At 38.0% G+C, this 27154-nt stretch overlaps 1 protein-coding gene across 1 annotated transcript; it reads right to left on the bottom strand.

Moving 5' to 3' along the window:
• Window positions 1–1480: 1480 nt before the first annotated feature.
• Window positions 1481–25954, bottom strand: LOC132173462 (chaperone protein dnaJ 13-like). The gene is made up of 13 exons (XM_059584966.1): window positions 25729–25954; window positions 23900–24186; window positions 23147–23344; window positions 22952–23066; window positions 22196–22282; window positions 14650–14738; window positions 8272–8356; window positions 6728–6781; window positions 6428–6508; window positions 5339–5416; window positions 2674–2913; window positions 1996–2103; window positions 1481–1913 (listed from the first exon to the last, which is right to left on the bottom strand). The coding sequence occupies exons 1-13, from the start codon at window positions 25870–25872 to the stop codon at window positions 1857–1859; spliced, it is 1623 nt and encodes a 540-aa protein (XP_059440949.1). The 5' UTR covers window positions 25873–25954; the 3' UTR covers window positions 1481–1856.
• Between the last annotated feature and the right edge of the window lie 1200 nt (window positions 25955–27154).

Raw genomic sequence — 27154 nt, 5'->3', positions numbered from 1 at the left:
GATATCTTAAATTTTCTTTCAAGGAGATTTTGATGTTAAATTTAGTCGCGGTTGATACAGTTCCTCACTACCTGGCCCTCGACTTGGTCTAGGGTACTTGCAAAATAAAAAAACAAGGGGTGACTCGCTAGAGATATCAACAGAGACACTTTGATGCTTAAGCCAATAAAATGTTTTCTATATATATAAAATGTTTTGTCCTCTGCCCCGAGTCTCGAGGTTTAAAGCAGCACCAGAACAAGAGGCTTCACCCGCATCTCTTCTGCGAACCTCTTCACTGAGAATCAAATCCCTGATGTTTTCATAGTTCAGTTTACTCTTCCCTACAGAGTTACTCATAGCCATCCTCACGGCTTCCCAGCTATTTGGCAAAGACGCCAAGAGGATCAACGCGCGAACCTCATCATCAAAATCAATTTCCACCGAGGACAATTGATTTGTGATAGTGTTGAACTCAGTGAGATGTTGTGCTACCGAAGCTCCTTCCGCCATCTTTAGGTTGAACAATTTCTTCATTAAATGCACCTTATTGTTAGCCAACGGTTTTTCATACATACTTGATAAAGCCGCCATTAGACATGATGTGGTCTTCTCCTTTACAACGTTGTGTGCAACTGATTTTGACAATGATAACCTGATAACTGCCAGGGCTTTATGATCAAGAAGAGCCCACTCATCATCATACATATAGTCGGGTTGTTCTCCCAAAAGAGGTTGATAGAGGTCTTTCCCATAAAAAATATCTTCAATTTGCACCTTCCAATACCCAAAATCTGTGCCGTTGAATTTTTCGATTCCTATCTTTTCCTTCTTCTATTGCCATCGCTCCCACTCGAACCAAAAGCTTTAATACCAGTTGTTAGGAAATTAATCCTATTTCCAAGACCCGTGAGATACGACAAATAAGAAGAACGCGAAATAACAAAGATTAGGCAATCAACACACGACACCAAAATTTAAGTGGTTTAGCTTAACAAGCCTACATCCACTGGCGAAGACAACCCAGAGAAAATCCACTATCAAAATATGGAGTACAAAATAGTAGAGAGAAAATCACACAAATCCCAAAGTCCTAATACACCCAAATCTCACTATCACATGAGAGATTATTCCAAAAATCGAATACTTCTATATACCACATCACTATCCCACCATTATCTTACAATTGTGACATGACATTGCCAATCCACCTTAAGATAATCATTGTTAAAAAATAAAAATTAAAAAATCAATAGTGAATTGGTACACCACATATAGTAAGATAGCGGTGTGATATGTATCATTACTCTTATATAATAATACATTGGAACATTGGCATTGCCCAGATTTTTCTTTTTACCCAACTCTCCCAACTTTGCCAGGCTGAATGCTTGCTGGTTTTCAGAAAACAAGGAAAGCTTGGTTTGTTTGTGCATATAGCAAATAAAATTTATCAACAAGCAATTGATATTGGTTCAAATTTTGGTGAATGACATCAAAAGAACAAACTTGACGGTGTTATACATGTTTAAACTTCCATTCCAATTCTTAACATTGATTGCTTTGCCCACACAACATATCCAAAAAGGTCCACTATTATACGCATCACAGTCTACAAAAAACTGCCCTAAATGAAAATGTACATTGCCATTTCAAGTACAAAATTTGTATTTCACCATGAGAAATATAATACAACTGAACAAAATATTCAACGAATGCCTTATTCAAAAATTTTAATAAATATTAATCACCGCCTTATTAGATACATAATTACCACCATGACGGAAAAAAGGCGGCAATCTAGTTGAGGTACCTCAGGCATGTGAAACGTGCAAAATTGCACGAGGTAACCAAGGCGAAAGTATAATGAATGGCACTTAGATTCTGTGCCTTTCCTCTGGTATTAGCAACTCCTCGTAATCATCAACCACCACCTGATTCACAAATTCAAGAGTTACCCAAATCAACAACCTTCATCAACATCCTTTTGTTTACAAACAAAAGAGTGAGTAGTACCTCATAACTCTCGCCTCTGTAAGTGTATTCCACATGCAGTTGCTTAGGTTCTCCAGGACATGGATCACAAAACCCCATGATTCCCGACTTTTTCACACCCTCATGAAGCTGCACCAACAGATTGAACAACAAAAAATTACGACATACAATACGGGATCTCTAGAGTACAAAGTGAAAAACATAGCAACTCCCAAAGCACTAGATTAATCTCAGTTTAAAAATTTGAGGTCAAGGATTTTTAACTGTTAACTATATAAAGCAACCAACAAGTATGATGATTGATCAAATTAATACCATAGACCAAAAATGTCTTCTGCAGGCAGTCATAAGTCATCAGGTAATTTCTATTCAATATTGCTCTCTAACTTCTTTTAGCCCAATTTAGTAACACATTTTTCCGAGTAGTTACGCAAACGATTAAATGATCTTGTGAATGAGTTGGCAAAGTTCAAACCGAAAATTAGTAATTTAAGTTAAGACCCTTTCAAGAGGGTTACTTGTGGTAATTTGCAGAGGCTATGAACAAAATGTGCTTTGGCTTGTAATTGTGTAGATAGTCCGAAATTGCACTAACTTATCAGAATATTTCAATTTTCACATCACTCTATATTACCATAGGAACATAGGATGGATTCATAGTTTAACAGACAAGGAAAAACAGCACTTGAAGTAAAATACCTTGAGTTGTCCAGAATCATCAACCAGGAAATTTAGAGGTAGTGTGACATCCATGACTTGTGAAGTCAACTCATTGTGTGTTTCAAATGATTCATTTTTCCTACTCAAAGTGGTACGGTTTCCATACCATGCTCTAGTAATAACTAATCCATTTGTTTCTAATTGCCTAGTTCTTTTCCTATTGGCCACATTTTGTAGTAACTGCTGAGCTTTCTCTGCTGCTGCTCTTGCCTCATGTACCTGCAAACAGGTCCTAAAGTAATTACACTTCCCTCAAAACATTTTTGAGTAAAGGTAAAGAAAAAATAAGTGAAACACAATCGTATTATCAATCAGACAACAGAGAAGAAAAAAAAAAAAAAAACACCCAACTCAAAGATCTTAACATTTGCAGACATTCAGAACCCAATGCAGTACAAAAAAAGAATTTTATTTCAAACTCCTTCCTGATATTATTATGCTGTTCGTAAGCCCTGTTAACAAGTGCTATAGAGACTTTTTGGCATTTCACCCACCATTAAGACAGCACCAGTTTGACTAGATGGATGTGATGATTTTTAAAACGATACAAAAGTGCCGACTGTATTAGTGTCTGTATATATATATATATATATATCCACAACATTAACATTTACTTAGCATTTACTACGTACCGAGTACTCTATGGTCCACCATGTATATTATATTTTTCATGGTTGGATGACAGTTGTTCTTCACCACCTATTCATAATATTTATTACCAGTCTCTTAAACTTTAAAAGGGAGTGGGCATTACCACTTAGCATATTTTTGACTGCATAAATATTGGCGAGAAAAAACATGTTAAACATTGATCACTTGGTGAGTAGACAATGCAGGATTCCATATATACATGTAGTATGGTATAAGGGACCAAGGTAAATCAGCTAGCAATTCCATGTGGAATTTGGTTCTCTCTATCTAGGCAATTTTCCAGTTCATTATTAAGAATCTGTTAGAAGAGTTGTTACTAAGGAGGTAGAGGAGGTGGTTCGGACGTTGACTCCACCTTTTAGCATCCACATATATATTTGAATGTGTGCACATGTATGTATATATAAAGCTTTTATATTCATATGGACCTTCAAAGGAAAACCACAAAAAAACTTTGGAGGATGTTGAAATAGGAAGCAAAACTTAAGGACATTTTTCTTATATCCACATATTCTCTTCGGTAATAAATGTAGAGTAGCCTAGTGATGCAGAGCAGTTTACGCAACCCAGTCATAGTAAAATGGCCATATCTTGTGATTTCGAGATCACATGGAGACAAACTTTGTGGCGTTGGAAAGCTTATTCAAATGGCTACAAATTTATATTTCATGAAAATTTTCCAACTTTTACTAGGTCAAAACAGGCCGTCAGTAGATATTCGATTGCACTTGGATCGATCCAACTTGCAATCTTTTGTTCAATCGATCAAACTTGCAAGAAGGGCAGTTTTGTACTTTTTCTTTTCAGGGCTGCTACCCTATCAGCTTCCCACTATGCCAAGTTGCATCACCTAGCAAACAAGCTGAGCTGTTGACATATCTAGTGGCCAGCAAACAAGCGAAGCTGCTCATGTATCATCTGTACTCACTTGTTTACTAAAACTGTAAAACAAGTCTGGTTCAAGCTTGAGCTGAGTTTCATTTGCTAAAGGAGCTCAAGTCCAAACTACTTTAGGTAGGCTCGCTGTCTGGCAAATTGGCAGACAGCCAATGTGCCAAATAGATGGATGTATAACCGTTGAATGGCATATATCTGAATTTCTTTTTGTAAGCTCCATGATTATTAGGCAAATTGGCAGGGAACATTTTCAACTGTAAAATGTAATAACATTTACCTATGATGTGACTTCATTAAGGGCAGAGATGATGTGCCAACATCACAAAAGTCCATTTTATTCATTTGCTGACATTGAAATTCAGAAAACCAACAAAAATTTGACTCTTGGAATATATGTTTGGTCTTTTGGATTATTAAGTATAACTCATTTGGAGTACCAGGTTTATTGAGCCAAATGGCTCGTGAGGCATCCACTACTTACCAAACTTGCCCAAACTAAAATCTTTAGGGTCAATTCGAATTTGAGCTAAGGTGAAGCTTTCCAAAGGCTCCAGTTTACAAGTATGAAGTGAGCTCAGAAGTTTACTTCATCAGATTGAAAATGAGCCCAGAAGCCGGCAAGCTACTTGGGTTTCTTTCAGCTTGGCTTGCAAGTTTTGTTGTCCTTTTTCATTTTCCTTTCTTATCCAGGCACAAAGCATCCATGATTATAAAATGAGCCAATCTCGAACAAAAAGATTGAGCTTGAATAATGACCAAGCTTGCCCAAACTAATCTAGGATGGCCTGCAGGCTAGTCAAGCCAGCCATAAAGTATGCATGTTTTTCTATCTAAACCTGTAACCATTTTTCAGTGTTCTATTTACATGCTATGCAGAGAGATATCGAGATACTACTACAAAAATCCATGCCGGCAGACAATGCATTATGAAGGTATGCATCTACATGCGTGTTGCATCTTGTGGATGTGTATGGATGTAAGAATATGGCCTCATACAAGAAAAAATTGAACAATCCAAATTGCATCTAGACAATCAATAATAGAGTTGCCACAGTGCATAAACCACAACACAGTTAGCCACATAAATAACCCATACCTTGGCAGAGGTTTTTTCCACATTCTCTAAAGCCTTCTGTTTTTCCTTTTTAAGGTAATATGGTTTAAGAACGAATTTCTGCAAGCATGCAAAGGATACAAAATTAGCAAATAATACACAGATGAAGTAGTTTGGTTAAAAACTATATTATTATAACACTTCCATCTTTCGACCCGTTCACAAATCCCAAGTATGATTTGTCACACCATATAAAACAATTAGTGATTACTCGGGCACTCTGCAAAGAATCCAAACAAGTGGGAACTAATGACCATCGCTTACCTTTGGCAACGCCATGTAAATCATATTAATATAAAACCAAAATGCTGTAATCTTTCAAATATAAAAAGTTGCACGCAAATTGCAGTTAAATAGCAGAGGGTGGAAAAATAAAATAAAATAAAATAAAAAAGAAGGGTTCAGCAACATAAAAAGGTCAGTTCTTCGATACTCTTTCTCAGAGATGACAGAGCAAACTATTGGCTACCTGCCTTGGGACCATAAACATATCATAATTGGCCAAAGAACATTAGGTTTTCTGATCAGTTAAACATAGATTGATATGATATATCAGAGGATTCCAGCTTATTACATCTAGTAGTATCCAATTCATTATAACCTAACCCTAAGGGTTAGCATGAATGACCAGAGACCATGCCTTATAAAGCGAATGTTAGAGGGTACTACTAAATCTAGTTCCTTTTTTTTTTTTTCCTGGAAATTACGTTCTTGTCATAAAAAAAATGCAAGAAGCAAAAAAGTAAGAAAAACCAATATTTGTATGTTATTAGTTTGTTAATTACACATTCACCACTGGGTAAGAATACTTATTTTTTATTGATGATTTTTTTTTCTTAAGTGTATATTCAGGGGCCCAAGTATAAATTAAATTCTAACAAATCCTAAAAAGATAACAGTTTGAACAAACCACTTTCTGCTAAACCTTAAATTTCCAGAACACACCCTAGATTAAACTGAGTCTAAAAGCATAGTTAATGAGTCTATCCTTTCGGTTAGACTCCTAGTCATAGTTAACTCATCTGACATGAATAAAAAGGAAAACAGTAGAGTTTGCAAATCACAATAAACCTTTAGTAAAAAGTAAACGGAGGTTGGAAGTATGAATGCTCCAGTTGCAAGCACAGGATTCAAATGCCTGGAAAGCAAAATCTGCAAGATATAGCCCATCAACAACAGATTAGAACCAAAGAAGTTTATCAGTACTAAGTTCTATTCTATCGTATTTTCCAGAATATACTACAGTTACAGTTTCATAGAATCATGTGAGCAAATTTGAAGGAAGAATATATATATATATATATATATATATATATATATTCATCCTGAAGTGAAATAAGTGAAAATAAGTGAGAGTGAAAATATTCTTACAGGAATAATTAACTTTTGGCCGCCACGATGCAATTCAAATCTCCAAAATATACCCTGCAAAGATAAAACAAAAGATAACAAACACGCTAAACTTACAAAGAAATGTGAGACAACTGAAACAACAAACCGAATAGAGAGAGTGCTCTTACTAACTCCATAAAATATCAGTTGAATGACATTTTATCTTTCTAAGACCATATGAAAAATAGAAAAGGAAAGATTAAACTAGATAAAACTATGGAATTTTTATATTCAATGATCAAGGCATCCAAATAAATGATTTCAATGGAAATCTTTAAGGAACATTTGTATTACAATTAAACATGCCAAAAACACATATATACCCACCCACCAACAGCCAACTAAATAAAATGGCCTTAAGCATCAAGATTTCTTTTCGTTTGCTTTCTTTTTTTCTTTTTTCTTTTTTGATAGATAAACATTACTACCCATACGTCATTGACCCCTTATCTCATCCTCCACCCCTTCTTCATGGTGAAAGGAGTTGCAATTTGGTCCAAAGATCACTAGCCCAAGGCACCAAGGTTTCAGAAAAATCCAAAATATTACTAAGATTTTACTAGGTAATTCCACAACGACCGGTTGGGTCACCCTGATCAAATCCCTTGGACAACCTTAACTCCAAGGTTGGCAAAAGCACCAAATGAAGGATGTTCTTTAAAAATTGCATGTGAAAGGCTTCCATTGGATGTTTCTGGCGGAAGAGGTCCAGTAGAAATTAACTCATTTGTGAAACCTTTTCTTTTCCTCCTCTTCGGTAAATGTACACATTACCTCACCTTTTACCCCTTGTTCATGGGAAAAGGAGATGCCATTTGGTCCAAAGACTGTTGACAACTAATCAGCAAAATTTTGTAGAGGGGCAAATTTCCCTTCTAGCCATAAGTAATGGACCATTTCCCTTCGGAGATGAACAAATTCCAGCATTAGTTAATAGTCAACAGAAAACAAGAAGTGATAGGTGAAAATACCAATGCTCAACAAAGCATCTGTAACAAGACAAACGGGAGGAGACAACAAAAGACAAAAGCCTACAGAACAGAAAGATGAACCAAGACCAAACTACCAATATTTTGAATCAATGTTTGTAGTCTAGCATGTCATACACACTTCTCATGTAGGATTACCTAATGTAACTAGCAGTTCTCCAGTTGAGGTCAATTGTCCTATTAGAAATTTGGTTGGATATTACCTAACTTTGGTGGGATTACCTAAGGTTGGCATCCAGTAGGTCCCACCGCAAAATCTTTCTCTTTTAATGGGTATAAAAATTTGACATTAAGTCACTCGCAACACAGCTAGGTACTTGCAGAAAAGCCCTTATTATCTTCTTTTCTTCCAGTAAAATCCAAATAAGCATTTATTTGAGAAAAATTATGATGAACCAGTACCAGTTGCATGACATTTCTGGAAATTAATCTATACATCCAACCAACCATATGCAATAAGGAAAATGACACAAATGCACTGGAATAAATGAAGAAATCATAAATTCAATTTCTGCCTACATAGCTGCATGTTACCTGTATTCCTATTGTGTACAACATGCGGACAGTGCTGAATTTAGATAATTTCCTTCCACCGCCAACTTCTATCTCAAGAGTGGTGCTACAACAATAATGCCTCAAGTCACAAGCTTATTACATCAAGGCATAAATGCAATCACGTGCTGAAAGTATCTCAATTAGCAGTAATATACTCTGATTATTGAAATGTGTATAGGAAAAAGTTTCAAAAAATTACTTGACATAATGAAAGACAAGCAGTGTCAGAAAATATTAATCGTGTCAACACATAAACACAATAAATGAATGCCATAAAAGCATTTCAAGTGTATAATAAACTCCAAGGACCATTTACTAGACAATATGTTCTGCTTAAAGGTATCAGCTTCAAGCGTACCCACTCTAAATTAAGCCTGCCATCACACCCTAATTTGCTCTGCACTTTGCCCACAAGTTCAAACATTAAATAGGATTATAGGAATCATCAAGATAAATAAAGAATGGCATAGTAACTCCTTTATAGAACCAAAAAAACAAATCCTTCATGTAACAACAAGAAGAGTAAGTAGAAGGGCATCAAATTAAGCACCATACGTAAATCTTGTCCATAAAGAAGCCCATTAAATGGTTCATTAGATACAGATAACTCCAATTCTCATTCAAATTAAATGAAAGGTGTTTTTAATGCCAACTAAAACTGGTTAAAATAGACATCAGTGACCTCTGGTAAACTTCTGGTGCATGGATGAAGAATCCGGCTAGCATGAATTGAATATTAGTCATCAGGAAACTTTGGTTAGGAAAGGATCCTATCCAAATAATGGGACGGAATAATCATGTGTCTGCATCAAAAACCTTGAGTTGTGTTTTATTTGTCAACATTACTCATATCCTCTCCATTTTTACTTCAACAGCAATCATTTTTTTTTTATAAGAAATGTTTATATATCAAAAGCGCAGAGGAGCGCAACCCAAGTACACAGGAAGTATACAATAGAAAACGCCTCAACAGCAATCATACTCTCCCGATTGGAGTAATTATTGTTTTTGTTGCTCATAATGATATCACCCCAGCAAGACTTTTTTTCCCCTAAATTCTTACTATGTAGTTATTAGTATCCATTTTCGTCCATTTCTATTATTAATTTTCTTCTCAACTTTTTTACCTTTTATGCTTTTGAGGGAACTAAAGTCTTGTGCTGAGAGAGAGGCGCTGGAACTGGAACCCCAGCGGTGGCGCGTGTAGGCGCGTCCCGCTAGAGCTCGGTTTTCTGTTTTCGTGGGATGCGTTCGTGTAGATTAGGATGGAGCGACGGTTTTCGGTGGAAGCTAAAACCTTCTTTTTCTCGACGAAGGCTTCGAAGCTTCGTTTGGAGGAAAGAAGGAAGGGTTTTGTAGGGCTTATTCTGGTGGGTCAGCGAAGTGCTTCCTGGTTGGCAGCTACGGTAGAAGAGGCGTCTCAGTCGCAGGTGAAGGAAGATTTCGTCAAAAAATTTAGCGAGGAAGGGAAGTCTTTGTCGGTGAGCGGGGGTAGTAACAAAGCTGGGAGATTCCTGGAGGTGGTTGCCTATCTGGAGGACGAACGGAAAGGTATCATCTGGATCCCAGAGGCCCGCTCTGGGCGGGGTTGGCGGAGGTTCGTGGTTGAGCTGCGTTCGTTGCTGGCTGTGCAGGCGAGTTCTCCAGGGTTTTCGAATTCTGAGAGTTTCTCTCCGGGGACAAAAGATGGACGGTCTTTCGCCGAAGCGTTGCGCTCTTCTTCCTGCGAGGTGGCGGACATTGCTGGGGCGCGGCTTCTTTCGTCGCAAGAGATTGACTTGTTCCCGGTGGCGAGCTGTTTCGAGATGGGGAATGCTGGAGTGGAAACACGATTCGCGATGGATTGTTACGAAATGGAGAAAGCTCATCCCTTGTTTGAGCAAAGCTTCTCGTCTCCGGTGGCGGCGGCAGCAAAGTTTAGAAGGAACAAGGCGATGAGGCGATTAGGGTTTTTCTGCGATAAGTTGGACCGGATCCTTCGCGGGCTGGGTGAGAAGCCCAAAGGTAAGTGGATTAGGGTTGGTTCTTTGGGTTATGATGGGCAAAATTCCGGGTCGGTTTCCGGGTCGGCTGTGGTTCAAATTCCCGTTTGCGGCCCTGTTTTGGATCCCGATAAGTTCAGCGATGGGTTTTTGTTGCATTCGGATAAGTCTTCGCCAGAGTCTCCTGGGTTTGCTGAGAATGCTCAAATTGGTGATTTTGGACGGAAATCTTCCCCGGCGACTCCTGTGTCTCCGGCGAGGCTTTGGCGCAGTTTGAGGGATGACGCTACTGCTCCTACGGTGGTGGCTACTGTTTCTTCGGTGGCTTCTGTTTCGCCTGTGAATCATTTCTCTTTTCCTCCGGCGATTCCTGCGGTTGCTTCTACTTATCCGGCGAGGTTTCAGTGCAGGATGAGGGCTGAGGCTTCTGTTCCTCCGGTGGTGGCGACTGTTCCTCCGGTGAGGGCTATTGTTTCTCCGGTTTTCTCTTTTCCTCCTGCACCTGCCAAAGCTTTGATAGATAACCAAGTTTCCAAGTGTTATACACGGAGAGCGAAGGATAAGGAAGCTAAACAGCTTCATAAGAAAAAGATGCCACTGGGGGTGAAGAATTTGGAATGCTCCGATAACTTTGAGGCTAGGGGCAGTGGCTCGAGTAGGGCTAGGGATGTGGGGTGATCATGTGTAGGGTTAGCCTTTGTGTAGGGTGTTTCTTGTGTAGGGTGTTTTGATTTCGGGGGTTCTTGGGTGGATCTTTTTAGGTTCCTTGTGGGTGCTCCTTGGGAGCTTAGGGTTTTATTGGGTGTATAGCCGCACTCTTTTATACTCCCTGTGTAATCGTGTTGCGCCCTGTTGGGTTTTTGATATATACATATTTACCTATCAAAAAAAAAAGTATCCCATCCTTTCTTGCCTTGCCTTGCATTCATATTAGGATTCATCTTTCAGCTATCTTATAAAATTTCAGATTGTAACGAGCCAAAAAAGTTACTATAAATGACAATACACACATATAAGACGCAAATACATACCTTTTTTTTTTTGATAAGTCGCAAATACATACATACCTACAAGTTAGATTATATGCTGCAAGCCTGCAAATGTTTATGTTCATTCAACAAAGCCTTCAAAATATGTTCAATTGATTTTGTTTGGTAAAAGTGGTTTTTCGATAGCGTTACTTTGAAGCTTCCTTATTGGCCTTCATGAATATGAAATTCAAGGGGATCAATGGGAGAGGTTTTGAAGCAAGTTTCGGGGTCGAAGATTATTTTGGCTAAATCGGAGCTAATTCCTATTGGTGATGTGGGTGATGTAGGTCGTTTGGCTTGTATTCTTGGTTGTAGAATAGCATCTTTGCCAATAAAGTACTTGGGTCTTCCTTTGGGAGCTTCTTACCAGGCTTCTTCTATTTGGAATGGCATTATTTAAAAAATGGAACGTTGTTTAGCTGGTTGGAAGAGGCTTGATCTATCTAAGGGGGTCAACTTCGATAAAAAGCACTCTTTCCAATTTGCCTACTTATTGTTCGTCTCTCTTTCCTATTCTTGTAAGCATGGCTAATAGGCTTGAAAAACTTAAGAGGGATATTTTAGCTACAAGAGAATGCTTCTTAAACATAATAATGAGGTGATATGATAATTCTATTGAGGTGAACATTTATAATAGATAGCTTAGCTTAACATAATCAACTAGAACGAGGTTTTCAACTTGTAAGACGACGTGAACTACATAGATCATCTTAGTTCTTAGAGCTAAAACTACACTACATAGGTCATCTTTGCGTATAGATAATTTTACTTGTTAGAGTCTAGTTGTCTCCCGCTGCGGAGGCCTGAACCAAAAGCTCTTGCTGCTTATTTCGCAACATTTGTAGCCTCCTCTCGAGGTCCTTTATTCTCTATTCCATCACGCTGAGGTGAAATTGGTGATGAGTTTAAGTTCCATTTAGTGAATTGTCGAGAATTTGTACTCCGATGAAATCAAATGGTTTGGGGCTAAAAACCTAATTCAATTTAATCAAGCTCTTCTGGGAAAATGATTACGACATTACAGTATGGTGAGGGAGGCTTTGTGGATATCGGTGGTGGAAACCAAGTATGATAGTTTGAGGGGAGGTGTGAAAATATATGAAGGGGTGGGAAGTTTTTTCTAGTTTTGTTAGATATGAGGGGGGAGATGGGTCCACGATCAAGTTTTGGAATGATTTGTGGAGTGAGGAACAGCCTCTGAAGATTTTTTATATAAACTTATTTAGTATTGCAAGTTGTAAGGATGCATAAGTGGCAGATTATATGCAATTTCAAAATGGAAATCTTCGATGGAATATATTTTTTACTAGACCAATGCATGATTGGGAGATGGATTTGGTCTCTTCTTTCTTTGACCCATTGTATTCTCTTAGAGTCAGGCAAGGAGGAGAGGTTAGAATTTGTTGGATCCTTCCAAAAGGAGAAAGTTTGACGTGAGGTCCTATTATCATGTGTTATCCATTCCTGCTAGTTATATTAGTTACCCTTTTCTTGGAAGAGTATGTGAAGGGTTAAGGCTCTTTGAGAGGCGTTTTCTGTATGGACAACCACAATAGGAAAAATCTTGAATTTAGATAATATGAGGAAGAGGAGCGTCATAGTGGTGAATTGGTGTTGTGTGCGCAAGACGGGTGGGGAGTTCATTGATCATCTTCTTCTTCACTGTGAAGTAGCAATAGAATTATGGAGTTCGCACCTCCTTATGCTTTATGTTGATTGGGTTATGCCTTGAAGGGTGAGAGAGTTGTTGGCGAGATGGAGAGGTTTGTTTTGTATTGAATGTGGTGTATTCAAAGAGAGCGGAATGCAAAGAACAAGAGACTTTGGTGGTAGAGCTAAAAAATATTACGTTCAAATCTCTTCACAAATGCTTTTTCTAGTTTTCTTGAATTTTTGGATTTTTGTTCTTTGTTTTCTCCCTAATAGGGAGTTTCTCTTGTATACTTCCCGTGTATTAGGTTATGTCCATCTGCGCTTTTCTAATGAGATCAAATTACTTATATAAAAAAAAATTAACATATATTTTTGTTGCTAGCAATTTTGCTTTCATAAACTAGTGTGTGTGTGTATATATATATATATAACCAGGGTAGATATTGATTAACTATTAATATAACATTATAAGTTGTGCCTCAGCACCTCTCTATTTCCAACAGTTCTGGTAAGACAGCTACTCCTAGCATTCTAAAAAGTCCTCAAATCAAAATGTCATGCATTTCTAATTTGCGTGTGTTAAGATTTGTAGGAGGGGAGTTTGAGAGGGAGAAGAAATGAGAAAGAGGCTGCTGCCTCTTGTTATTATTCAACCTATTTGACCTAATACAAACAACCAAATATATAGGCTAAACCCTACTAACACAAAGACCAAACTACCCTTGAAACCCTAATGACTCAAACCCTAATATCTCTTCTAACACACCCCCTCAAGCTGGAGCATATACATCATATGAATCCAGCTTGGAAGATACAAGCAAATGAAAAAAAACAACTAAAACATACTCTTAACACTCCCCATCAAGCTGGAACAGCTTGGAGTTCACAATACAAACACAATACAAATAACAAGATAATTAAATAAAACTTCAACGCCGGTCGAAAACTCGTCGGAAACTTGAAGAACCATTTGATCGGTTCTCGCTGAAAAACACCAAGGCCGGTCGGATGCAACGATCACTTGATCGGTTCTCGCCGGAGAATCCAAGGCCGGTCGGATACATCAATCACCAACAACAAACAAACAACAAATTTTTCACATGATTAACCAACAAGATTCGCCGGAAAAAAGTTACTAGAAAAAAAAAAAAAAAAAAAAAAAGAGGCTACTGCCTCCTGTTATTATTCAACCTATTTGACCTAATACAAACAACCAAATATATAGGCTAAACCCTACTGACACAAAGACCAAACTACCCTTGAAACCCTAATATCTCTTCTAACAGCGTGATAGTTCCTATGGTTTGTATTGGATTTGAAGTCAATAGCCTTAAGAGGAAAGGGATAATTTCTCGGTATTTAATGCAATATGTGAGGAAAGTCATGACACTTATAATGAGGATTTGTATATGACCAACCAGCTATCCCATCAATACCCACAGAAACAATTTTTCACACGTTCTTTCATCACAATTTTTTACATACCAGTTAACACAGAAAATTGAAAATGTCAAGATATGCAAAAATAGGTGTCAAAATAATACAGAAATGTATAACCTGTACAGATATTTAAAGTGGGAAACATTCCAAAAATGAAAAACCAAACAACTTCAAGAAGAGAATCTTTGATCAACATAACAGTAAACACAACTCTTACATAATCAGTAATCAAATAGATTCTGTACACATACCTTCCCACTTTCCCACCAATGCGGCCATGAGACTTTGAGGAAAACTGATGATTATAGTGAGCTGATGCCCCAAATGAACTGGTGCCAAACTGCAGTAGTTAAACATGGATGAGGGGGGAAAGAGGGAGCAAAATTTGGGCAACTTGGAAATAATATTACATGGAGGTTTTAATATAGGAGAACAAAGATGAGAGAGTATAAGACAATGGAGAAGCTGGGCACAATATTGACAACATAGTTACATATATAATGTTTTCCATTATGAAAAAGATCATTCACCCCTAGGCTGGCCATGAATTATGGTCCAGTTGCGTCACAGATTTACAAGTCAACAAGTCTATATTTTTCTGAAGTGATTTTTTTGTCCATGTGCATGGCAAATATATTAGATGGGAAAGAATCCCTCCACATTGTACTCCAAAATTTAAAGGAAAATAACAGCAAGCCTCATTTAATTTAATTGCAACAAACTGCGAATATGTTCATATATAGAACATAAAATAATAGGCCATAATGCATTTTCCTTCAAAGGACATTCATCACAGCTACTACTGCCATCACCTCCATCTCTGCAAGCTATCATTTTCTTGCAATCCTGATCACACTTCTAAATAAATTCTGTCACAAAGTTTGACATACAAGCTCCTTCCTTCATGGTCTTTCAGTCACATCTATGGCCACTTTATTGTTCCTCACAAAACCTATGTCTATCTCTGATTCCTACAAAAATGTTTTCTCATTATCGTTGCATCCCTCTCACCTTTCTCCTCCACTGCTCATAGACGACAAAAAATGATAAATACCACCACCAAAAAAACCACGAAACAATCCCTATCTTCAAACACAAATTACTTTGCAGATTCTCACATAAATTCCAAGGTCTTATGATCCGATATCAGGACCACCCATGTGCTTGTCTTGTCCTGTCTCAATGCAGAACATGAAAATTCAAGTACTCTAAGGAGAATTGACTGGAGCCCAGCTGAATATACTTAGATTAGGCTATACTTGAGCTTGGATACATACTGATATACTTCTGTCAATTGTGATCAATAATCTGAATTGGGAGCTGACTGGTGAATTGCAATTGATATTCAGAGATAGGGTCAAGCATTGAGAAGTAAATAACAAAATAAGAAGTTTTAATAGAGCTCCATTTACAACCAAAAAGACAGTCGCCGTTTGAGATTGGGAGAAATGGAGATGAGTCTAGATACAAGCAACTATTAGGTGACATAAATTGACTGCTTGCCACCCAACTACGCATAATTCCTGATTTGAGAATAAAAATGGCAGTGAAATGGGTTAAGAACACAGATAAACCATGATACAATGTCAAAAACAGTGTTGGACCCAACAGATAACTCAAGTTCAAAAAAGGATTGAGGAGTCTCTGTTGTATAACAGATACACTTGATAAAAAGGTCAATAGAGAAAAGAATGACGAAGGTGTATATCACTTCTAAACTTGTATGCATAACTTCTACAGTTACAGGAGTGTTACTACATTTTTCTATCTGGTATGGTCTTTTTTAAAAGTATCATGCACAGGATGTAAATACCGAACTGTTTATAAAAAGCTTGAGTTTGGCTCAAACTTAGTTCGTTTAAGTGGGGGGTTGTTGTCTGGTTTCTCTTTGGGTAATGTTGGTGGGTTTGATTTCACTTGCCTTTGTTTGCTAGTGATACTTTGATCTTATGTGGTGCCAATACAGATCACCTTCGTCATCTGTGTTGCTTATTCCTATGCTTTGAAGCTGCTTCAGGCTTAAAGATTAACTTGGCTAAGTCAAAACCAGTTCCTGTGGGAAACATTGATCATGGGGAAAGGTTGGCTAGTATTCTAGGTTGTGGGGTTTCCTCTTTGCATATGAAGTATCTCAACCTACTGTAGGGGGCCTCCTATAAGGCCAAGCAAATTTGAGATAATGTTATTGAGAAGATTGAGCTTCACTTGGCTAGTTGGAAAATGATGTACCTGTCCAAGGGTGTTAGGGTTACCCTTATTAAGAGCACACTATCTAATTTGCCAACGTATTTCATGTCCCTCTTTCCTCTTCCTGCGAGTATTGCAAACCGTATTGAGAAGCTCTAGCGCAATTTCTTATGGGGTGGGCTAGGCAAAGAAATCAAATATCACCTGGTTAGCTCGTCCAAGGTTTGTTTGTTGTTCTCTAAAGGAGGGATGAAAATTCGGAACTTTTGGGATTCAATCGTGCTCTTTTAGATAAATGACTTTGGCGCTATGCGCATGAGAGAAAGGCTTGGTCGAGAGTGGCAGTGGACTCTGAATTTGGCAATTCGTGGGGTGGGTGATGTTCCAATGAGCCTTTTTGAGCATTTGGGGTGAGGTTATTTTAATATATTAGGCGAGTCTGGGGAAATTTTTGTCACACGAGATTTGAGATGAGAGATGGCTCAAAGATTAGATTCTGGCATGATCAATAATGTGGGAATGTGGCCCTTAAGGAAGCCTTTTTAGATTTATTTAGTATTGTCTGCAAAGGATGCCTCTATTGCGGCTCACTTGGAGTTTTATGGTGGATCCAATCAGTAGAACGTGAGCTTTAATAAGGCAGCTCATGATTGCGAGGTGGATGTTTTTGCCTCATTCTTTAGGGTGCTGTATTCAGCTAGATTGAGACAAGTGAAGATAAGATGTGGTGGGTCCCTTCTAAAAGAGGGTTGCTTAAAATCCTTATCATGGATAACATCAAGAGGCGGCACATCATTGTGGTGGACATAAGTTGCATGCGTAAGAGAAATGGAGAGTTTGTAAGCCATCTTTTACTTTATTGTGACATGGCTAATGCCATTTCGATTGCCTTTTTCGAGTCATTTTGGACTGTCTTAAGTTATACAGACGTGTAGTCAACTTGTATGCTTGTTGGTGAACTACTAGCAGTATGCAAAGTGTTGTGTGGAAAATGGAGCCTATGTGCTTTTTATAGTATTTATGGGTGGAAATGACTTGATGAACTGTTGAGAACCGTGAGAGAATATTGGAGGAGATTAAGTCCTTATTCTTCAAAACTTTGTATCTTTAGATAACTGCTTATGCTTCTCATTTGATGATTAGTTATAGTGATTTCTTTATTCTTTTTGCACGTTCGAGCTAGATACTTTCCACTTGTATACTTATTGTGAACTTAAGGGTGCCTTACGCTTTTAATGATATATGTCGATTACTTATAAAAAGAAAAAAATAGTTTGAACAAAAATTTTGTTTCGCTCAATAAACAAACCAAGCTTGTATGAACTCAGCTCGAGAACTTCTCCTATAAAAACTCGATTCAACTCGTTTGAAGATCATTTAAAATATATATATACACTTACTTGACCATAGTTCCTCCACACCATCCATCTCATCTATACCACGTGTCATCCTCAACCTGCCACTTAGGGCTTAGACGCGAGTAAGGACTCGGGTATGGGTCAGCCCGGAGCTCCTACGGCCTCAATCGATGCACCCCATTCTATATCGGGGGTGGCTGGAAGGGTGTCCTTTGACGGCTTCTCTGCACTGGTAGATCACACAATCTAAGAGGGGCCTTTTACCCGTGCCTTCATTAAGCAATGTTCCAAAAATCAAACGTCCTCTCCTTCAGATTCCACCAAGAGGAGAGGGTTCAATGGCGCCTCTACATTGATAGATCATGTAGTGGCTTAAGATCTTGCCGGCGGTGCGGTGGCTCAAGGAAGTCTTCCCTTCAAAAAGGTGGAGGTTTTGATTTTACTGGTTATGCTATCAAGACTAAGAAGAAGGGTGTCAAGGTTGCAAACCCAAAGGGGCCTTTTACTGGTGCCTAGGTGAAGCCGTGTTTTCAAAATCAAACTTCCTCTCCTTTAGTTGGCGAGGAGAATGGGTTTGCTCTTTCTCCTGATTTTTTAACTTTTAAAGAACCATCTCCTAAGCTCTTTACTCCTAGTGAGAAATCAGGAGAAGCTCATTTATGCCCAACTAGTGTAGAATTCTCTTACTTCATTTTTTATTAGGGCCTGATGGACCTCCCTCTTGTCGGCGGTACTTTCCTTGGTTGAATAATCAAGGATCACCCTCTTGGTCCAAAATTGATAGATTCCTTCTTTCTCCAGCATGGGAAGCCCAATTCCTAGTGCGTCCTAGAGGAGGCTTCCTAGACTATTCTCATATCATTTCCTGATCCTCCTTGACTGTGGTGACTTTTAAAGGGGTAGCAGGTAGCAGGTCCTTCAAATTTAAAAATATGTGGCTAAAGTTGGAGGGTTTTGTGGACACGGTGAAATAGTGGTGGGACTCTTATCATTTCCAAGGCTCTCTGAGCTTAATTTTAGCTAGCAAGCGCAAGGCTTTAAAAGTTGATTTGAAGAGATGGAATGAGGAGGTGTTTGGCAATGTAGGGAGGAAGAAGAAACCTTTTGGAAGAGCTGCGTGTTTTTTATATCATTGAAGAAGAGAGGGGCGTTAGATATTGAGGAGAAAATGAGGACGGCAGAAGTTGTTCGCAAGTTAGAAAGATCCACGCTCAAGGAGGAAGAGAGTTGGAGGCAGAAATCTAGAGATTTGTGGTTAAGGAAGGGTGACAAGTGTTCGAAGTTTTTTTTTTTTTTTTGATAAGTAAAGATATATTTATCAAAGGCGCAGAGGGGCGCAACCCTAGTACACCGGGAGTATACAAGAGAGCGACTAAGAAAGAGAAAGAGAGGAATTGTTCGAAGTTTTTTCACAAAATAGAATGAAGAACTCCATTGACTCCTTGTTGAAGAATGGTTCAATTTCCACCAACTGGTTGGAGATCAGCGAACACATTGTCTAGTTTTATAAAAATTTGTACACTGAGTTGTTCAGTTGGAATGTCTTTCTTTTGATTCTATTGATGTGGCTGAGGCTGAGTCTAGTTGGTTGGACAGGGGCTTTGAGGAAGGGCAAGTGTTGGAGGTAGTGAAAGCTGTGAATGGTGACAAGGCGCCAAGCCCTAACGGTTACTCTATGGCATTCCTCCAAGCTTGCTGGGTTGTTTTAAAAGAGGACATCATAAGGTCTTTCATGACTTCCAAGTTAGAAGTAAGTTTGAAAGAAGCCTAAATGCTACGTTCATCGTCCTCATTCCGAAGATTCTAGAGGCTGTGAATCCCAAGAACCTTTGCCCAATCTCAATCTCGTGAGTGGCATTTACAAAATTATTACCAAGATTCTAGCAAATAGGCATTAGATGGTGTTGGAAAAGATTATTTCTAAGTCGCAGAATACATTCATTTGAGGTAGGTAGAACCTAGATCCCGTTCTTATTGCAAATGAATGCCTTGATAGCAGAATAAGATCTAGAGAATCGGGTGTTATCTGCAAATATACTTAGAACAAGCTTATTATCATGTTAAGTGAGACTTCCCGTTGTACATGCTGAGGAAGTGCGGTTTTGATGGAAAATGGTGCTCTTGAATAGTTCATTGTATTTTCTGGTGCGTTTCTCAACTTTGGTAAACGGCACTACCATAGATTTTTTAGGAGCTCATGTGGCTTGAGACTCTCCTTTGATGTTTATCATTGTAATGGACGCGTTAGGTAGGATGATTTCTACAGCAGCGAATGGGGGTTTTTTTTGGCTTCTAGGTTGGTGGGTTTGAACCTCTCACCTATACTTTGATTTTATGTGGGATTGACCCAAATCATGTACATCATCGGTGGTGTTTATTCTTATGTTTTAAAGCAGTTTCAGGCTTGAAGATAAACTTGGCTAAGTCAGAATTGGTTCCTATGGTATATGTTGATAATGCGGATGGATAGACTGGTATTATGGGTTGTGGAGTTTCTCCTCTATCTTTGAAGTACCTTGGTCTTCCGTTGGAGACCTCCTATAAGGCCAAGCATATTTGGGACAATGTTATTGAGAAGATAGAGCGTCGGTTGGCTAGTTGGAAAATGATGTATTTGTCTAAGGGTGGTAGGGTTACCCTTATCAAGAGTACACTTTCCAATTTACCAACATATTTCATGTCCCTCTTTGCTCTTCCTGTGGACGTTACGAATTGTATTGAGAAGCTTCAACGTGATTTCTTATGGGGTGCCTAGGTAAAGAGTTTATACATCACTTGGTAAGTTGGTCCAAAGTTTGTTCGGTAATCTCTAAAGGAGTTTGTTTGCCGATCTCTAAGGGAGGGTTGATGATTCTAAACTTGCTGATGTTTAATTGTGCTCATTTAGAAAAATGGCTTTGGTGCTATAGGCTTAAGAAAGAGACTTGGTGAAGAGCGGTGATTGACTCTAAATTTGACAGCTCATGGGGTGGGTGGTGTTCTAATGAGCTTCTTAGGACGTATGGAGTGGGGTCATGGAAGAATATTATGAGGGGTTGGGGGAAGTTTTCAAGTCATACCAAATTTGAGGTGGGAGATAGCTCCAAGGTATTCTGACATGATTTATGATATGGGGATATTGCCCTTGAAGTAAGCCTTTCCAGTTTTATATGGTATTGCCTATGCAAAGAATGCTTCTGTGGCGACTCACTTGGAGCTTTCTAGTGATTCCATTTAGTGAAACGTGACCTTTGCCAAAGCGGCTCATGATTGGAAAGTGAATGTATTTGCCTCGTTCTTCAGAGAGTTGTATTTAGTTAGAGTGAGACAAAAAGGTGGAGACAAGTTGTGGTGAGTCCCCTCCAAAAGGGGGTTATTCTTCACTACTCTTTATAGGCCCTTCCTCATGGCTTATCTAATTTTATTTCCTCAACCACCATCCAATTACCTCATTATAGAAAGAATACCCCTCTCTCTCTCTCTCTCTCCCCCCCCACCCCGCCGCATCTTTCTTGCTCCCCTCAAACACAAATGAGACCCACCATGTAAACAAAGTACCACAACAACCACCATCACCCACATGTCCTACAACTCAACCCCTACCACAATTCGGTTAATCTTAGTCGTGGCTTACACCCATCCCTTCTCCAACTCCCTCTAGTATAGTAGCTCCCTCTTCCTCTAATACCCACCTCTCAACTCCCTCTTTAACCCTCTCCTCTTCCTCTATAGGTCCATCCCCTACTCGTTCTTTGTAGCCTTCTTTATCCAATCTTGTCGTGATAATACTAGAGGAAGAAAAATTGTTAAGAAACAGAAAGTTAGGAATGAGACAAACATTGACTTGGCTGCCATCTGTGACTCCATCAAAGATCCGAAGGACCCTTGCCTTCGTGATTTTAATGTGTTTTTCTTTTCTCCTCTTCTCATTTTCTTTAGGGGTTTTGCTTCTACAGCTCTTATCTTTTTTTTTATTTTTGGTTGATTTGTGTGTTTTTTTGCTAGTCTATTTAAACTGGAATTTTTTAACATGAGCTTAAACTCAAGCTCGACTCATTTGATTTATTCAAGTCGAGGTCGAGCAAAGTTTGGAAACGCTTTTGTAGCTCAACTCAAGCTTGAGCTCGAGCACCTACATAATTTCTTGTCGAGCCGAATTTGAAAAGCCAATACTTGACTCAACTCGATCAGCTCGATTACAGCCTTAATCATGAGCTTCTCTAGGGAAAAAGAAAGTTTTAACATGCTCAAATAACAAGAATCACATATGTACCTTCAGTTCTCCAGCTGCAGACATTTTCACATCCTTCATTTTCCATCCAACTGCAATAGATGACTCTGGACCTAAAGCAAGTTGTATCTGTGAAAGAGAAGGTGGCAAAAACAAAACAAAAAAGATGTTAAGCCACAATCAAGTAGACATAAATGTAAATATAAAACATTTAACTTCTCCAGCCTCCAAAAACGGCCTCAACTACATTGTTAACATCATCAAGCTTTTGAAGGATCATTTAATTTTCCTTTATATTATTAATCCCCACATGATTGATAAATAGCTTGCGAACAGATCTAAAAAACCCCCAAAGAACATGATATGATGTCTTCAAGGTGCATGTCACCATTACTCTAGAATAATCATATATTGTAGGGGATGTAAAGGTGACAATCAAAAAATTCCAAAAGATTTTAGCAGCCACAATCAAGTTAGCATAAATGTAAAAATCAAATATTTAACTTTTCCTGCCTCCAAAAATGGCCTCTTTGCCAATTACATTACTAACATTATCATGCTTTTACTGGATCATTTACTTTTCCTTTATACTGTTAATCCCCACATAATTTGATCAAATAGATTGCAAACTGTTGTACAGACCCTAATGAACATGATATGATCTCTTCCAAATGCATGTCACCATTGCTCCAAAATAGTCATATACTATAGTTGATGTAATGATGTATAAAACAAAAGAAAGGTGGTAGTGGGTGGGATGGGGGGGAATGAGCAAAGTTGAAACAAAAGGAAGCATACATTTCCAGATGCAGTTTCAGACAGTTGGCGGGTCCAGGAGTTGGAAAGATTCAATGAACCATCTTTCAAAGACATAGCAACGCCCATTGTTGCAGTTGAGTGTGATGACAGCTGACTGAGCAGAGAAACAATAGAAGGTGGTAAGCCAGTAAACATGCTGAAAGGTCAAATGACATACATAAGCACATGCCCTACCGAGATGTTTCCACCCCAATTAATGCCCGTAAACCAGCTGAAGCCATAAATTCCACTGTAGAAACTGGAGATATTTGATGCCTGAACACAGCAGTAGCAGCTCCACCTCCAGAATTCCCATTAACTACCAAATTTCCACCAATTGCAATAGCATTGCGTTTGGATATCTGAGACTGAACTTCACTTGTCATAGCCATTCTGACATTTAGGTATATAAAGACATGAATGGAAAATTGAAACAGTAAGCACTAAGGTAAACTTTCTGAAAAGCTTAACATGCACGGAATTAAATATGTTTAGGATATTGAGAACCAATGTGATTTAACATAACAAATGAGACTATAAGCCTCTTGGGTAACCAACAAGATATGTAAGTAACAAAATATATCCAGATCCAAAAAATAAAGATTCACAGGCATATAGATCTGACCCGTGGGAGAAATAGTTTTTCAACAAAATAAAAACAAAACCCCAGTGGTGCAAAAATCCCCTTGAGGCCACTACTAAAGCCCAGCATGACTTAGTAATTGCCCCATATGTATGAGACAAAGGGAATGTACATGCCTGGGAATTATTCGGGGCAAATCCCTGGACACCCTCATCATCAAAAGAAAAACAAGAAAAAAAAAATAACAAAAATAACAAAACCTCTTTGTGTGCATATCTCTGTGTATGTGTGTGAGGAGGCAGGAGGAATGAGTTTGATATTAGCAAAAAAATCAAGGGGCATAATGCTTCTCATATCAAACTTACCCTTGGATGATGCCACCACCATTTAGAAAGTTCGGCAAAGACATATTTGCCAGCATTGTACCAGATGGTCGGAAATGTGCAAAAATCTTTTCTTCTTCTTTCCTTCGCCGTAACCTTTCAAGTTCTTCCTTTAGCTCTTCTACCTTATTCAGCTTTGGACCAAGCTCCAAACCAGAATTCAGCCCTTCCATACCATAGATGTCATATATTTGCCTTTTGTTTACATCTGATAAAATTTCATATGCTTCACATATCCGTTGAAAGTTCTCTGTAGCAATATCTTTCATCTGAAAGCGAGTATTGGATGAAAATTTTGTCAAATACTCTCTTTCAGGAAATCAAAAACCTTGAACAAGAATGAAACACACCATAAATTCAATTGTGAAGCTAAAGATGAGATATGCAAAGCCCCCTTCACTTCATTTCAATGTTGAAGCCACATGTACAATTTCATACTCAACAAAAAAAAATGAAAAATGTTATTGCCCAAATATAGTCAAAGCTAGCTAGGGTAGGAAAGTGGGGTAACACGTAATTATAACTGATGGGCAAACAATAGATGCTCCCTTCATTCCACAAGTGTCTTATTTGAAAAAATAAAACAGAAATTTTAGGAGGAGAATTTAATGCCTTGAAAACTCTAGCTTTTTGTCTGTGTCATCAATTTATCCTCATAGTGCTTAAAATTTCCGGGATGAGGATAAAAAAGAAAGTAGAGATTGTAAACTTTTAACTTCTTTATTAATTTATTTTGATGAAATAGACTTTTAACGTTTTCAAATGGGATACATTGTGAGACAAACAAAATTCACAAAAAAGTGACCAATTATGGAACAAAGGGAGTAGGATTTAACAAAATAATCAAAAGGCTGACATCAATCCCTGTTGTTCTAGATTTCAAGTATTCAAAGTATGGAGTAGGATTCAAGTCGAACTTTTTTCTGTTTTGACAAATAAGATCAAAGGTGGACCTATTAATCAAACAAACTAAACATGTGGAAGTATCATTCGCGACGATTGCTTAATCCCCAGGTCTCGGTTGCCACAATCAAAACATCCTCCCAAGAGGAGGGAATGCCACAGAAAGTATTAACAGCAGTAGATACGGTGATAAATTAATTCTTCTCATAGAATAAAAAAAACTTGTGGAACCAGTATCCACCCGATATTCTAGAAATAGATTCCTCCTAAATTAACCCTGAATCTAAAATATTCTAGGTTCCATCAGATATAACCAAATTTAGCTTCCATAAAAAAATAAAATAAAATAAAAAAAGGAGCCATAACATTGAACGCAAGAACTACAGTAGGCCACACATGGGTTTGATGGACATATCATTTCATAAGAGGTTACCCAAATGGAATCTGCTTCATCTTTTTGCCTCCCTTTTCTGTTTTTTTCAAATAATCTATTAAGATTATGATCAATGTAACATACCAACTACCCATTAGTTTAAATTTTCCACCTGTCTCCCATTCCAATTCATCGCTCAAATAGCTTCAATGGCTGACTACCTACCTGCCAGCTTCTTTAGACTCATCAAAAGATACACAACTAAACTGCCTCTTAGCATAAATTCAAACATAAAAAGCACATAATGTCTTAAACAACAATATAACTATTAAAATTTACAAACAATACAAATTATACATTTAAGTTTAACCTCATTCACCTTTGCCAAAAATACAAATTTGCACCATAAATGCTCCAATCAGATGATATACTATATCACCCATACAGCCAACATTGCATTTGAATGACTAACATCACTCCGAATTACTCAAAGACGTCAAAGTAAAAAGGCACGAACAAGTGTGAACAAACATACATGGGGAGCTTGGTGCTTGTCCGGGTGATATATTTGGGCCCATTGGCGATAAGCCTTCCGGATTTCTTCGTCGGAGGCCTCCGGTGATATGTGGAGCAGTGCATACAGTTCTCTGTTGGGTGGGCCCGCGTCCTCCTCCTTCATACTCTCTCTCTCTCTCGGACTGAAAGTGTTAGGGTTTCGCAGAGAGAGTGCCCACAGGGTTTTTTGCACGAACACGGAGGGCTTTCGGGGTTTCGCTGGGGTTTAGGGAAGCTAAACTCACCGCAGAGTATATGTGCTTTACCAGTAACGAGATGACACGTCAAATACTGGTTTTATCACGTTTAAGCCTTTGTTTGTTTCGCAAGAAAATGTTCTTTGTAAAATATTCTTCTTATTTTTTTAAGGTAAAAGTCCACATACATCCTTTAATAATTAATATTGTATATTCTCTCAAAGAATCAAATTTAGGTGCTTTGAAAAAAATTAATAAGTAAAATAAAAATATATAATTTTTTAACTAAAATAAAAAAATAAATTTTAGAGCAAGATATAAATGTTCTTAGTTGGATTATTAAAAAAAGTTTTGAAAATCATCTTTAGTAATTAGGTCAAGTTGGATAAGCCCAATCAGGGCCCATTTTTGGACCCTGGTTCACAGTTATATAAGAAAATATTTTGGACCTATAAACTGGACTTTCAGCCCATTAAAATTAACTTTTAATAAGGGGGCTTGGTTAGGGCTCAGAGTTTTCATTTTGGATCTAAGCCCACAACCATGCAAGGAACTTATTTTTGGATGTGAAAGTAAATTTTGGCTCATAAATAGGAATTTTTAGAAAATTAACCCAAATGGGCTTGAAATTGGGCTTTATGGGCAAACTTTGAAAATTTTAGGGTTAAATATACTTTGACCCCCTCAACTAACAACCATTTTTTTTATAAAGTCTCATAAACTGACAGTTGTGACACTTGGGGTATACAAGTGTATAATATTTACTTGAAGAAAGACAATTCTTCACGAAACATGGACCAGATTTCAAATCTCATTATTGGTTTATATAGTTTTATCCGTTCCTCTTACCTAGGCACAAGGCTGAAAAGCTCAAAACATGGAACTAACAAGACCGACACACTGAATTTGGCTAGGAAGATAAGTATAAATTTACTTGTGACATGAATAAATCCAAAACCACAAAGCCAATAGATGCTTATAGGAGGAAATATTTCATCCAATGTGTTAGTTTTTTAATCTTTTGGTGGGACTACAACGGCTAGTTCAAGTTATAACTATGAAGGCCATTTATGAAAGCACAGTAAAACTTAACCTAGTTATAATACTTTTCACCGTGTGCGATTGAAAATTGACCAACTTTCATAACAAATTAAGCATCTATGCAGAGAGTTGTTTTAACTTTTGTATTTACTTGGTTGAGTTCTTCAA

Source organism: Corylus avellana, chromosome ca3 (genome assembly GCF_901000735.1).
Source record: "Corylus avellana chromosome ca3, CavTom2PMs-1.0".
NCBI classification, from domain to species: domain Eukaryota; kingdom Viridiplantae; phylum Streptophyta; class Magnoliopsida; order Fagales; family Betulaceae; genus Corylus; species Corylus avellana.
The sequence above is the reverse complement of the archived record's forward strand: the minus strand, read 5'-3'. Positions and strand labels throughout refer to the sequence as shown.

Bases quoted from the DNA above. Each gene is read 5' to 3' on its own strand.
- LOC132173462 (XM_059584966.1), bottom strand. From the start codon at position 25,872: ATGAAGGAGGAGGACGCGGGCCCACCCAACAGAGAACTGTATGCACTG. The intron at 23,067-23,146 runs GTAGGGCATGTG...TTCTCTGCTCAG, and splicing joins ATTGGGGTGGAAACATCTCG to TCAGCTGTCATCACACTCAA. The intron at 5,417-6,427 runs GTTTATTGTGAT...GCATGCTTGCAG, and splicing joins CCGTTTACTTTTTACTAAAG to AAATTCGTTCTTAAACCATA.